This window comes from Rattus norvegicus, chromosome 2 (genome assembly GCF_036323735.1).
Source record: "Rattus norvegicus strain BN/NHsdMcwi chromosome 2, GRCr8, whole genome shotgun sequence".
Lineage (NCBI taxonomy): Eukaryota > Metazoa > Chordata > Mammalia > Rodentia > Muridae > Rattus > Rattus norvegicus.
In genome coordinates this window covers 86,569,692-86,585,001 of record NC_086020.1, presented here as the reverse complement: position 1 = coordinate 86,585,001, position 15,310 = coordinate 86,569,692, and the positions used below count along the sequence as shown (strand labels likewise).

Here is a 15,310-nt window from a genome sequence, read left to right as displayed (position 1 = left end):
GCAGCCTTGTCTAGTCCCTGATTTTAGTGGGATTGCTTCAAGTTTCTCTCCATTTAGTTTAATGTTAGCTATGAGTTTGCTGTATATGGCTTTTACTATGTTTAGATATGGGCCTTGAATTTCTATTCTTTCCAGGACTTTTATCATGAACGGGTGTTGAATTTTGTCAAATGCTTTCTCAGCATCTAATGAAATGATCATGTGGTTTTGTTCTTTCAGTTTGTTTATATAATGGATCCCGTTGATGGTTTTCTGTATATTAAACCATCCCTGCATACCTGGGATGAAGCCTACTTGATCATGGTGGATGATTGTTTTGATGTGCTCTTGGATTCAGTTTGCCAGAATTTTGTTGAGTATTTTTGCATCGATATTCATAAGGGAAATTGGTCTGAAGTTCTCTTTCTTTGTTGGGTCTTTGTGTGGTTTAGGTATAAGAGTAATTGTGGCTTCATAGAAGGAATTCGGTAGTGCTCCATCTGTTTCAATTTTGTAGAATAGTTTGGATGATATTGGTATGAGGTCTTCTATGAAGGTCTGATAGAATTCTGCACTAAACCCGTCTGGACCTGGGCTCTTTTTGGTTGGGAGACCTTTAATGACTCCTTCTATTTCCTTAGGAGTTATGGGGTTGTTTAACTGGTTTATCTGTTCCTGATTTAACTTCGGTACCTGGTATCTATCTAGGAAATTGTCCATTTCCTGCAGATTTTCAAGTTTTCCTGAATATAGGCTTTTATAGTAAGATCTGATGATTTTTTGAATTTCCTCTGAATCTGTAGTTATGTCTCCCTTTTCATTTCTGATTTTGTTAATTTGGACACACTCTCTGTGTCCTCTCGTTAGTCTGGCTAAGGGTTTATCTATCTTGTTGATTTTCTAAAAGAACCAACTTTAATTCTCTTGATTCTTTGTGTGGCCTTTTTTCTTTCTACTTGGTTGATTTCAGCTCTGAGTTTGATTATTTCCTGCCTTCTACTTCTCCTGTATTTGCATCTTTATGTTCTAGAGCTTTTATGTGTGCTGTCAAGTTGCTGATATATGCTCTCTCCTGTTTCTTTCTGCAGGCACTCAGAGCTATGAGGTTTCCTCTTAGCACTGCTTTCATTGTCTCCCATTAGTTTGGGTATGTTGTGTTTCATTTTCATTACATTCTAAAAATTCCTTAATTCCTTTATTTCTTCCTTGACCAAGTTATCATTGAGTAGAGTTGTTCAACTTCTATGTGTAGGTGGGCTCTCTCTGGTTTTTGTTGTTATTGAAGACCACCAGCTTTAGTCCTTGGTGATCTAAAAAGAGGCATGGGATTATTTTAATCTTCCTATATCTGTTGAGGCCTGTTTTGTGGCCGATTATATGGTCAGCGTTGGAGATAGTACCATGAGGCACTGAGAATAAGGTATATTCTTTTGTTTTAGATGAAATGTTCTAAAAATATGTCAAATCCATTTGACCCATAACTTCTGTTACTTTCTCTATGTTTCTGTTTAGTTTCTGTTACCATGATCTGTCCATTGCTGAGAGTGAGTTATTGAAATCACCTACTATTATTGTGTGAGGTGCAATGTGTGCTTTGAGCTTTAATAAGGATTTTTTTTTATGAATGTAGGTGCCCTTGCATTTGGAGCACAGATATTCAGAGTTGAGATTTCACATTGGTGGATTTTTCTTTTAATGCATATAAAGTATCCTCCTTTATCTTTTTGGATAACTTATGGTTGAAAGTCAATTTTACTGGATATTAGAATGGATGCTCCAGGTTCTCTCTTTGGGACCATTTGCTTGGAAAATTGTTTTCTAACCTTTTACACTGAGTGTAAAAGCTCATCTGACATATGTTTCCTGCCTTCAGCAAAATGCTGGGTCCTGTTTCAGTATCCAATTTGTTAGTCTCTGTCTTTTTATTGAGGAATTAAGTCCATTGATGTTAAGAGATATTAAGGAATAGTGATTATTGTTTCTTGTAATCTTTGTTGTTAGAGGTGGAATTACGTTTGTGTGGCTCTCTTCATTTGGGTTTCTAGCAAGTTTACTTTCTTGCTTTTTCTACAGTGTAATTTCCCTCCTTGTGTTGGAATTTTCCATCTGTTATCCTTTGTAGGGCTGGATTTATGGTAAGATATTGTGTAAATTTCTTTTTGTTATGGAATATCTTGGTTTATCCATCTATGTTAAGTGAGTTTGGCTAGATATAGAGGCCTGGAGTTTTTGTAATTATGCATTTATTATGGCAAAGATAAACCTAAATAAGAATATACAATTTAAATTTAGTCTCTGATAGAAAGGAAAACAACCAAAAGGTAGTTATAATAAACTGTTGAAATGCAAAATAAAATGTGCAATCAGGAGTGGTGTCTCATGACTTTCACTAAAGTCTCTTGTGTCTTATAAATCTTGTAGCAACGCTGAAACAGGTGACAGTTTTAGAGTGTGGGCAATGTTATAGCAGCTTGGATCTGTGTAAAGTGACTCTTATACCCAATGTGACAGTCAGTGTGAAGTACCATACCATAGAGAAAAACATAATGTATTATAAGGCTGAAACAGATGAACTTCAGGCTTCAAAGGAATACAAATGGATAGTTTATCAAAACTTTTTTGTATAATTCAATAACCCTGATGCAATTTTATTAACAGCTGGTGTATTCTCAGATTTTGAGTATATTGAACAAACTGCTTTGACATCTGAGCTATAACTAGAAAGTATCATTATATCTATTCTTTGTGTTCCCTTACTATAGGTTCCCATAACCTAGGGGACAGAATCAATCTGAGATCCAGAGATAACACTTACTAGAGCCATGACCCTGCAGATCTGAATCTCGAGAGAGGACTATGGGCATAAATCACAGAATCTCATGGTTCTGTGTGTCTCCAACTATACCACATTGATCACTCTCACCTTTGTTCATAAAAATCCTGAAACTCCTACATTTATTTCTGAGGGACAGTCTTCTGCCATCATACCTGGGTTAGTAGGCTGTTTTTAAACTTCATTCAGTAAGAAACTAGAATGATTAGATGAAAAATATGCGCAACTGTACTTCATTACATTGAAAATGCAACCACTTCCATGAGCCAGGGATTCATAATCGGCAAAATAAGGTTAGAACTCTGCCCTAGACATTGATGAGTTAAAAGAGAAACAATAATGAAGAAAAAGTATATTGCTCATCTTTCCAGGATAATAGAATTTAAGACAGAAGTGCTGCCTAAGATGGATCCTTCTTGTCACTGGAATTATGACAAGGGACTTTGTCCTGGCTTCCCTAAACAGTCAGGCTCAGACACTCATCCATTTTTAAGAAAATTCAAATAAGCAAACTATATAGCTATGATAAGCCCACCTATAATGCAGTTATTTGCAGGCAAGCTGGGCAGTTCACTTTGATGTTCTAGAACAGCCTAGTCTATATATTGAGATCCAGGTCAATAATGGATACATAGTGAGACTCTTATACAAGAAATAAAAGAATACAAAACAAAATCAAATTATTCAGTGTGTCTAAATTGGTACAGTGATCAAGATATAAGTTGACTAATCTTACTTTGTGGTCCTATCATGTTTACACAGAAGGCAAGAGATATGCACACTCAAGTAATCTAACCAAGTTATAAGACAAATTTTTCCCTCAAATGTATTAAGCACCTCTATCATGTGCAAGGCATTCAGATAAGGTTTAATGTTTCTTAAGCAGGGACAATCACCTCTGTAGGACATAGTTTCTTCCAAAAGATATTTCTGGGTAAATGAAAAATTCCACGTGATTAACTGCAATTGTAAAAAAAAAAAAAAAAAGACATAAGTGACTCTTTAGTTCATCCTTATTTCTGCCATTGAGGTAGCTTACTGGAATGACAGTGTCAGACTTGCTAGATTTAAACTCAAAAGACGAATAGCCAAGTAGGACCCTGTAAGGTATTATGACAAATACAATATAATTGCCAAGAAAATGAGAGAGTAAGTGACCTGAATGTATCTGGTAAAAAATGATGAGTGAACATAGAGAAAGGACAGTATGAGCCAGCTGGGCTTCAGGTACATTTTTCACATTGCCAGCTGACCTATTGATGCTCTGACTTTATAGCCAAAACTCCCTCCCAAAGTTTCCCTCAATTCCAATGGTGGTGTTTTAAATACCAGATTGCTCAAGCCTTATAGTAGCTTCTGGTTAAGTCTTTAGACCCATGACAACCTTGATATCTTGTGGAATTACCAACACATTCAGCTCTTCCCTGACTGATTTGCAGGAAGAAAGCAGAATACCCCCACTTTCAGACAACCCAGTTGCAAATTCATTTTCCAGATGGCATGACTGAACTGTATTTGTTCTTTTGGGTTCTCTATCCTGCCTATTTACCATGTTTGAGATTAACTTAGTCCTGTGGCTATGGTCTACCAATCAGCCATTGTTAAACATGTGTATTGTCTCCCCTGAACATTCTTTGTACTCTTTCATATTTTGGAGGTTTAGGCTCAGAACCTTCATTAAGCACCAAGTCTAAGCTAGATTCTGATGGTATCAATATTCTATTTCTTTTGGAACATCATGGCTGATCTAAATATCCAGAGTCTTGCTTTGATACCCAGCATCCTACAAGACAGCCCACAACAATATATCCCTTAGTCTGGACTCTGCTTCTACCTAGAAAGCTTTTGACAAACACAATGCCAAACTGTATACAACTAAATTAAAAAAATTTAATAAAAATAACCTGTATACATGAGAAAAAAATTTCCCAATATGGAGTCACTATGTCCTTACATTGATGTATACCTGGTGCCTAAGCAAGCCAGAGGCATGCATAACATTTCTTGGAATCATGAAAGATCTGATTCATTTGATGTCGATGCTGGGAAGCAAATTTGGATATCCATCAAAAGCAGTATCACTGAGAAAAGATCCCAGGTCCAAAAACATCATTATACGAAATGATGATGCTCCATTACTCCTCTGGTCTTTTAAAAGTGATAAAAGTCTTGTCTATTATCATGCAGTCAACAAAGGGTTATATGGATTTTTTTTCTTCAATTAATTTTATTGGATATTTTTTATTTACATTTCAAATGTTATTCCCTTTCCTGGTTTCCATCCAAAAATCCCCTAATGCATAGCCCTACCCCTTCTTCTATAAGGGTTACTGCCCCTACCAAACCACCTCCACTTCCTGCCTCCCTGCCCTGACATTAACCTACACTGGGGGGTCCAGCCTTGGCAGGACCAAGGGCTTCTCCTTCCTTTGGGGCCCAACAAAGCCATCCTCTGCTACATATAGAGCTGGAGCCATGGGTCCATTCATGTGTAGTCTTTGGATAGTGGTTTAATCCCTGGAGCTCTGATTGGCTGATATTGTTGTTCTTATTGGGTTGTAAACCCCTTCAGCTCCTTCAATCTGTTCTCTACATCCTCCAGTGGGGACACTATTCTGAGTTCAGTGGTTTGCTGCTAGCATTTGCCTCTGTGTTTGTCATGCTCTGGCTGAGCCTCTTAGGAGACAGCTATATCAGATGCCTGTCAGCATGCACATTTTGGCTTCATCAATATTGTCTAGGTTTGGTAACTGTTTATATATGTCAGGATCCCCAGGTGGGGCACTCTCTGAATCCTTCAGTCTCTGCTCCAAACATTGTCTCCATATCTCCTCTTATGAAATTCTTGTTCCTCCTTTTAAGAAGGAGTGAAGCATCCACATTTTGGTCATCCTTCTTGAGCATCTTGTGGTCTGTGGATTGTGTCTTGGGTTATTCGCGTTTTTGGGCTAATATTCCCTTACCAGTAAGTGCATACCATGTGTGGTTTTTTGTAACTGCGTTAGCACATTCAGGATGATATTTTCCAGTTTCATCCATTTGCCTATGAATTTCAGGACGTCATTGTTTTTGATACCTGAGTAGTACTCCATTGTGTACATGTACACTTTCTCTCTGGTTATTATAAATCAGGCTGTTATGAACATGGTGGAACATGTATCTTTGTTGTATGTTGGAGGATCATGTGCATCTATGCACAGGAGTGATAATGCTGAGTCCTCACGTAGTGCAATGTCCAATTTTCTGAAGAACCTCCAGAATGATTTCCAGAGTGGTTGTACCAGCTTGCAATCCCACCAAAAACAGAGGATTATTCCTCTTTCTCCACATTCTCGCCAGCATCTGTTGTCACCTGAGTTTTTAACTGGTGTAAGGTAAGATCTCAGGGTTCTTTTGATTTGCATTTCCCTGATGACTAATGATGTTGAACATTTCTTTAGGTACTTCTCAGCCATTCAATATTCCTCAGCTGAGAATTCTTAGTTTAGCTCTGAACCCCATTTTAATAGGATTATTTGGCTCTTAGGAGTCTAACTTCTTGAGTTCCTTGTATGTATTGGATATTAGCCCTCTATTGGATGTAGGATTGGTAAAAATGTTTTCCCAATCTGTTGGTTGCCATTTTGTCCTAATGGCAGTGTCCTTTGGCTTGTAGAAGCTTTGTAGTTTTATGAGGTCTCATTTGTCTATTCTTGATCTTAGAGCATAAGCCATTGGTGTATTTTTCAAAGGATTATATGGATTTATATCCTGTAAATGAATTCTCTATATAGCTTCATATTTTCATTGTTCACAAAATCCTCTTGATGATGTGAATTTCATATTTGGTTTTCATTTTTTGTGTGTTTTTTTATCTGTTTGTTTGTTTGCTTGTTTTTTTGAGCCAGGTTATCTCTACATAATCAATGATATTCTAAAGTACACTGCGTGGACCATTTGGCTTCAAACTCAGAAAGATATTGTTCCAATTTCTCCTAACTATCTTCAATAACTGGTCTTTCATGTTTTCGAAGGTGATTCTTATATTCAAAGGCCACATGGTTTACATGTATAGAGTTTCTTTTCAGTATGTGTTCTTTCATGTATTTGGAGATAATCTTGACTTGGAAAACCTTTACCACGTTAATTACATTCATAGAGTTTCTCTCCAATATGTGTATTTTTATGTACTTGGAGATGACACTGTTGTGTAAAGGCTTTACCACATTCATCACATTTATAAGGTTTCTCTCCACTATGTATTCTTTTATGTACTTGGAGATAACTCTGTCGGGCAAAGGCTTTACCACATTCATTACATTCATAGGGTTTTTCTCCAGTATGTATTCTCTTATGTACTTGGAGATGACCCTGTTGTGCAAAGGTTTTACCACATTCATTACATTCATAGGGTTTCTCTCCAGTATGTGTTCTTTTATGTATTTGGAGACATTGCTGAGTTGCAAAAGCTTTACCACATTCATTACATTCACAGGATTTCTCTCCAGTATGTGTTCTTTTATGGATTTGGAGATATTGCTGACTTGCAAAGGCTTTACCACATTCATCACATCCATAGGGTTTTTCTCCAGTATGTGTTCTTTTATGTACTTGGAGCTGATTCAGTAGTAAAAAAGCTTTACCACATTCATCACATTCGTGGAGGTTCTCACCAGTATGTGCTCTTTTATGGATTTGGAGATAATACTGACTTGCAAAGGCTTTACCACATTCATTACATTCATAGGGTTTTTCTCCAGTATGTGTCTTTTTATGTGCTTGGAGATGATAAAGTAGTAAAAATGCTTTACCACATTCATCACACTCATAGAGTTTCTCTCCTGTATGTTTTCTTTTATGCACTTGGAGATAATCCTGACTTGCAAAGGCTTTACCACATTCATTACATTTATAGTGCTTCTCTCCAGCATGTGATCTTTTATGCATTTGGAGATATTGCTGAGTAGCAAAGGCTTTACCACAGCCTTTACATTCATAGGATTTCTCTCCAGTATGTGTTCTTTTATGTATTTGGAGATACTGCTGACTTGCAAAGGCTTCACCACATCCATTACATTCATAGGGTTTCTCCCCAGTATGGGTTCTTTTATGTACTGGAAGATAGCACTGTTGTACAAAGGCTTTACCACATTCATTACATTCATAGTGTTTCTCTCCAGTATGTGTTCTACTAGACATTTGGAGATGACACTGATATGTAAAGGCTTTACCACACTGCTCACATTCAAAGAGCTTCTCTCTGGTATGTGTTCTTTTATGTATTTGGAGATAATTCGGATATGCAGCAGCTTTAACAAATTGATTATATTCATTTTGCGTCTCCTCAGTACCAATTCTTTCATGCCTTTGAAGATGACTGTGATGTGCGAAGGCTTTATCATACTGAGTATATTCATAAGGTTTATCTTGAAGATGACCACTTTCACGCCTGCAAAGATAATTGACTTGTGTAAACACTGTACCACACTGATTACACTGAGAACCTTTTTATCTATATTGTTTAATTTTACCATTTAGCATAATTCTAAATGGGAAACAGGTTAAGGTTCAATCACATTGTTTACAGTCACAGGGCATTATGTATTCTTTTGTGGCTTTGATTATATCAGTGATGGTTAGAGCCTTTAGTACATCATTCATATTTATAGAAACCTTTTCCCATGTGACTTTTTTTAAACATCTTTTAAGAGTAGTGGAAGAATCACATATTTACCCCAGTCATTACATTCATAACATATTCCTATCATGTGTATCACACTACATTTCCAAAGTGAACCAGGACAAACAGAAGAATTTTTATACTCCTCAAAGAGTTTTCATGAAGTGTGAGTTTTAAAAAATATTCTCAATGACATTGGAAACACAATTACTTGTAAACTTGAGTCTACTCAAAGTGGGGACAACTAAATATCTTCTAATTTTTCTGGGAAAGAAAGTGGCACATATACTGCCTCTTTCCATATTTCTTATGCTAATGTGGTTGGTATCTATGTGACATAATAAATATGTATTAAAGCAAGAATAGAAAACTAAAAGGTTTCCAGATTGCATTCATACAGGTTAAATTTTTTACACATTTTAGACATGTAATATAACTATTAAATTTCCTACACAACAATCCCCTTCTGGACTGTGACAGTCAACTTCACCTCTTTGGAAAACAGTACAAGTATATAAGTAACAAGAGTTTCCCAATAAACTATGTGCTTATTAGATAGTTTGGGCACCTAGTTTTTGTGAACACCTTCTGTGATTCCTGTGGTATCAAACTAAATGGATTGGTAGTCCTACCAAGTAACACTTATGGGCCTATGATTCAAATGGTGATAGCTTCTAAGCCATTGGTTCCTTGTCTTCTTTTTAGAGAAATGCCTTTCAAACATAGATCAGCTGCCTCACATTGAGGTATATTGCACTGTGAGAATTTATTACTCATCAATATACTTAAACCTGTGCTTATATAGGTTATCTTTTTCTTAAATTTCCAAAGCACATGAAAATTTTCCTCAGAGGCACATTTGTATCTGATTGCACATGAAACTTACCTTTCATTTATTTCAGAATTTTCACAATGTTCTTCCATATTGCAGTCTCCCAATTTGTATTCTAAAATATATTATGGGAAAATATGATATATTCTTTAAAATTATATATAATTTAATTTACTATCCTCACTGAACCTTAGGACACGCCCAAAATATTTACCATTCTCAAAAGTGAAGCTATAGAAAAACATCACTAAAAAAGAAAAAAACTATTCCTCATATTTTAAAAACTGAAAGAAAATTCAGTCTTACCTATAGCCGTGAGGTTCCTGTAAGTCTCCAGCATCACATCTTTGTAGAGTCTCTTCTGAGAAGGATCCAGCAAGACCCACTCTTCCTGAGTGAAGTTTATGTGAACATCATTATATGTCACTGCTTCCTAAAATATTTCATAAATGTGTATTTAAGAAAGCACAATACTGACAGCATTATAATTTTATAGAATTTTACGAATATATTGGTATAATGCTGGTGCTTGCCACACATCCCATGACAGGGACATTGTAGTGTTATCACCACGTCATTTTAGAAGGAAACTGAAGAGAAGATTCACCTCTGTCATTTCCGAGCCCCTGTATATATAGTATTGCAAGGGAAATGTCTATTAACAGACATATATACACAGGTAAACAAAATGTTCAACAATACTGAGTCTGTTTCAGAGACATTATGGTATGAACAAATTTACTACCAAAAAGTATGGACAAATGGGTCAATTGGTTCATGCATTTAACCATGCATTAGCTCAAAGGAAGAGGCAGATTGATCACAGTGAGCTGGAGACAAGACTGGCCTATAGAATGAAATCCAGAACAGCCTGCAATACATTTTTAAGACCCTGTTCCCATCCCTGCAAAACAAACAAAATAAAGAAAAGCAAAACAAACAAAGAAATAAAAAAACAGGGAAGCAAATGGCTTAGCAATGAAACCTCAATGCTTTTATTGTATCTTGATATTTAGCACTAAGTATATAATGATATTTAAGCCAAGGGACTACATGATGGAAGCTGACTGGTCACTTTCATCCACAGAAAAGGAGACACAATGGACTAAAAATGAGGCTCTAGACACTCTAATCTTATCCCCAGTGATGCACTTCCTCCGGAAAGGCTCTGCCTACTAAAGATTCCACATGCATTAAAGAAATACAACAATGAGAGGTGAGTGTTTAAACACATAATTCATTCTGGGAGGGGTTACTTTCACTCTACTGCTTTTGAGACAGATCACTGTAGGCTTTTTTCTTTTTTTTTAAAGATTTATTTATTTATTATATATAAGTACACTGTCACTGTCTTCAGACACACCAGAAGAGGACATTGGATCCCATTAGATGGTTGTAAGCCACCATATGGTTGCGGGGATTTGAACTCAGGACCTCTGGAAGAGCAGTTGGTGCTCTTAACCACTGAGCCACCTCTTCAGCCCCCCCCCCTTTTTTTAAGATTTATTTATTATATATCTACACTGTAGCTGTCCTCAGACACACCAGAGAGGGCATCAGATCTCATTACAGATGGTTGTGAGCCACCATGTGTTTACTGGGATTTGAACTCAGGACCTCTGGAAGAGCAGTGAGTGCTCTTAACCACAGAGCCATCTCTCCAGCCCAGGCTTTTTTCATCAAATGATAAACAGTTGTTTAACTTCAAGTGTCCTCATACCCTATAAGAGCTCCAACACTGAGTAAATATTTACAGTCCCTTCTGACACTCAAAACAGAAAAACAAAATCTCTCTTGACTCCTTAGGCAACAAGGAATGCAACTGGGCCCCTGAAAAAATACAAAGAGGGGATTCTACTAATTATTTAGGGTATAAAATAAATCTGCAAAGGGTTAGGCCACAAAAGACACAAATCAGAAGAAAATAATTAAGGACCCTTAATGACTATCAGAAGTTACTGGAAGATATTAACTGGCTGTAGTCCATGATTAGCTTGGCCACTCAATAGCTAAGCAATTTATATCAAACCTTACAAGGTGATAAGGATTTAAAGAGCCCAGGGAAACAGTGAGCTGAGGCTGAGAAGGAGTTAGCTTTGGTATAAAGGAAATTGCAGGATATACATCTAGATCATATTGATCCAAAGATGGCCTGCATCTTAGTCATCTTTCCTTCTACTCATTCCCCTACAGGACTTCTCATGCAGAGGGAAGATTATATCTTAGAATGGATATTTTTAGCACATACACAAGTAAGAAACTAAAAATCTACATTGTAAAGGTCTCTAAATTGATACTAAAAGGAAAAATGAGACTTTGACCATGAGTCAGAATGGATCCAGCTCCAATTGTGGTACCTTTTATTAATGAAGAAATTGGCTCATTATGGGCACTGGCAAAGAGCATGCAGTAATTTTTGGGGAGAGATATCAAGAGTTACCCTAGAAGCAAGTGGCTTGAGGTCATATAAAGAAATAATTGGATTCTCCCTCATAAAATAAAGAGAACTCCAATACCGAGCCTCTACATTTTACACTGATGCTAGTAAATAAAGAAAGGCAGGAAATAAATCAAAAGATGTAAGTAAGGTGGCTGAGAGTCCTTATAAGTCAGTTCAAAAATCTGAATTACATGTAATACTCATAGTGTTGCCAGATTTTCAAGAGTCTCTTTTTTTTTTAATCTTAGAAGATTGATCGCTTACAGAGTTACATGACTAAAATTTATGTTATTCATTTTTATTGGATATTTTCTATATCCACATTTCAAATGTTATCCTCTTTGCAGTTTAACCTCCAGAAAACCCCTATCCTATCCCCTCTCCCCCTGCTTTTGTGTAACACCAAAAAAGGAGGCACAGAGAGATAACTAAAAATAGAACACCAACCCTAAAATGAAAACTACAATGTTATAGTCAAAACCAAGATGAAAGAAATCACTTTTAACATTTATACTGTGCACTCCAGGTGTCTCTATTGCCAATAATAGAAAATGGATTTGACAAGGAGAGTTGCTCCATCAAAATTGGAGAAATTTGTTAGATCATGCTAATAACTCCACATTGAAGAACATAGTTTTGACAGCTAAAATATCTCTTCTTCTTATGATAAAGGAAAGTATCAGATTTTTAAAGAATTAGTGTATGATTGATATCATAAACCTAAGTCAATTTATTTGCTTCTAGTTGCTTATAAGACGTAAGCACTATGAAAATAAGTTAATATTTTAATGTATATATTTGTGTGTGCAATGGAATGGGTTCCATCGTATACAACTGACAAAAGAGAGAGAAAAGAGAGTCAGAACCATTGGATCCGGAGTAGTTAATAGCTTCCCAATTTCGGTGTTGAGATCTGAACTCTGGTCACCATTAAGAGGAATAACTGCTGAGCAAATTACCCAACCCCTATAGTAATTTTCTGTCTAATAATTTAAGGTCTTCCATAAATCAATAATATAACAAACCTAAATAAATAAAGAAGTAAATAAATGATCCTTAGAAACATTTTATTAATATCACCATTATTCAGATGTGAGGTATTTCAGTTTACCGCATAAATTTACTACAATACAGACAAAAATACCCAAAAATTTATAGCCGGAAAACTGATTTCAAAGACACATCCAAAGTAGAAATCATACCGCTCAATAGGATTATAAAGAAAGAGTTTACACATAGACACAATGTGACTACTATGCATATGACAGAGTTACAAGCATCAAGAATGTGTATATTTGTGAAAGAATATAGGGAGAGAAAAAAGTCATAAAGAAAAACAGAAAAATATAGTCCAGATTTAATATAAAAACAAAAGAAAAAATAAACAATGATAACATTAAGGAAACTAGGGTTATAAAAATATAACCTTGAACAATATTAACATACTTCTGATGTTTCTATGTCTATAACAAACAAATAGAGGTTATCAATACCCCTGAAAACCTCCCCAACATGCTTAGGTACCTCAAGGAGACATCTGTTTCTAACCACAAGATATACCTGCCAGAATACCAGATTGCCTGACCATCCTAGCCCCAGTATACCCTTCCTTCTGCCTCACCACATCACAGCCCCCAAGTTGGGTAGACATTCCAAGAAGAACCAGAGGCCATACCATCCCCAAAAATTCCAGAATCTAACTCAGGTGGAAACACCTTCCTATTTTAGAGGTCACACAGGCCTCCAAATTCATCTTTCTGACCTGGCTTTAGAACTCCTGCTCAAATATAAACCACATAGGTCAGAAGACAAGAGAGGAAATAGAGGCCAAGGAATAAAACACCTATCTGACAAAAGACAATCCCATAAATGAGCATCTAAGTCAATAATCACCCAAACCCTAGATGGCTAAACAACAGTTTAAGAATACAATAAACAATGTCACAAGCAATATATCAACAGCATGCCCTGAATAAATCAAGATGAAGTACAGATAAATAATAGTAAAAATATCAAGGCATTAGCATAAATACAGACATACCTATCAATGGAATCAAATCAAAGACCCAGATATAAATCAACTCACATGTGGACATTTGGTTTTTGATAAAAGCTAGAATGACCCAATAACAAAGGGGAAGCATCTTCATAAAATGATACTGCTCTAACTGGATATCTGCAAGTAAAATACAAATAAATCAATATTCATCATCCTGCACTAAAGTTAAATCCGTGTGGACCAAAGATCTCAATATAAACCCAGACACATTGAACCTTATAGAGAATAAAGAGACAAGAGCCTTGAACACACTAACACAAGACCCAATTCCAAAGTAGAATACTGATCATGAATGCACAAATTTGAACAGTAAATAAACTGAAACTCGGGATACTGAATTGCTTTTGTAGGTCAAAGGAGAACATTATTAGGACAAAATGGCTGGTAGAAAAAAGTGAATAGATTTTCATCAAATATACATCCAATAGAGGACTACTATCCACAATATATAAAGACCACAACAAATTAGACACCAACAAACCAAACAATCCAATTAAAACATAGGATAAAAACCCAGAGAATTCTCAATAGAGGAATATCAAATCATCCAAGAACATTTAAAGACATGTATACCATCCTTATCCTTCAATGAAGCAAAAATCAAAATTAGTTTCAGATTCCATCATACACCTGTCAGAATGGCTAAGATTAACAAAATAAGTGACAAAACAAGGATGTGAAACAATAAGAACACCCTTCCACTACTGACGGGAGCACAAATTCTACAAACACTTTGGAAATAATTATGATGCTTCCTCAGAAATTTGGGAATCAAAACCTCAAAATACAGCTGTATCACTCTTGAGCATAAACCCAAATAATGCTACATTCAATTTCAAGGTCACTTGCTCAGTTATATTCTTAATATCTTTATTCATTAAAAACCACTAACTGTAAACAACCTAGATATACCTAAAAATGGATGGATATTGAAAATTTGACATACATTTAAACAATGGAGTATTACTCAGCTGTTAGAAAAAATAGAATCATGAAATTTACATGGAATCACAAAAAAAGTCATCCTGAGTGTAGGAACTGAGAAGAATAAAGAAAAAGTATGCTTTGCACTCATTTGCCAGAACATATTATCTTTAAAGTGAAGGATAATCATAAAACAATGCATGACCACAAAGAGGCTAAGAAAGAGGTGAAATAGCAAGGATCTTCCTGGGATGTAGAAGAGAGTTTTTGGCTGTACAGAAGGGTGAGTGATTGAGTCATCGAATGACTGAGTGTGTGTGTGTGTGTGTGTGTGTGTGTGTGTGTGTGTGTGTGTGTGTGTGGTGGGGATGGGAACAGGATAGGTGTGATAGGGAAGAGAGGAGAATATGAGTAGAGAATATTGGAATAGTTGGGGCCTTAGCAGTCTTTGCAGAATAATAGTTTAGTTCAACCTTACTGAAACCTGTGATAATGACCCTAGCAGAGTCTCGTAGAAATACAGGATCTGGAGATAAAACAGATCATCTAGAGTAATCAGGTGAGGCTCTTAATTGTCAAACTGG

The 15,310-nt window shown here is 36.1% G+C and overlaps 2 protein-coding genes across 2 annotated transcripts; both read right to left on the bottom strand.

Moving 5' to 3' along the window:
• Positions 1 to 795: 795 nt before the first annotated feature.
• Positions 796 to 7,413, bottom strand: LOC134485783 (zinc finger protein 844-like; the record flags this gene model as incomplete). Its single annotated transcript, XM_063282797.1, has 1 exon — positions 796 to 7,413. A coding segment is annotated over one exon (627 nt), but the record flags the coding sequence as incomplete, so codon positions are not given.
• D130040H23Rikl (RIKEN cDNA D130040H23 gene like) lies at positions 7,292 to 10,737 on the bottom strand. Its single transcript, XM_039103301.2, has 2 exons — positions 9,610 to 10,737; positions 7,292 to 9,418 (listed from the first exon to the last, which is right to left on the bottom strand). Exon 2 carries the CDS (start codon positions 8,323 to 8,325, stop codon positions 7,414 to 7,416), a length of 912 nt encoding a protein of 303 aa, XP_038959229.1. The 5' UTR covers positions 8,326 to 9,418; positions 9,610 to 10,737; the 3' UTR covers positions 7,292 to 7,413.
• Between the last annotated feature and the right edge of the window lie 4,573 nt (positions 10,738 to 15,310).

What these genes read in the sequence shown, in the direction of transcription:
- D130040H23Rikl (XM_039103301.2), bottom strand. Translation starts at nt 8,325, where the DNA reads ATGGTAAAATTAAACAATATAGATAAAAAGGTTCTCAGTGTAATCAGT.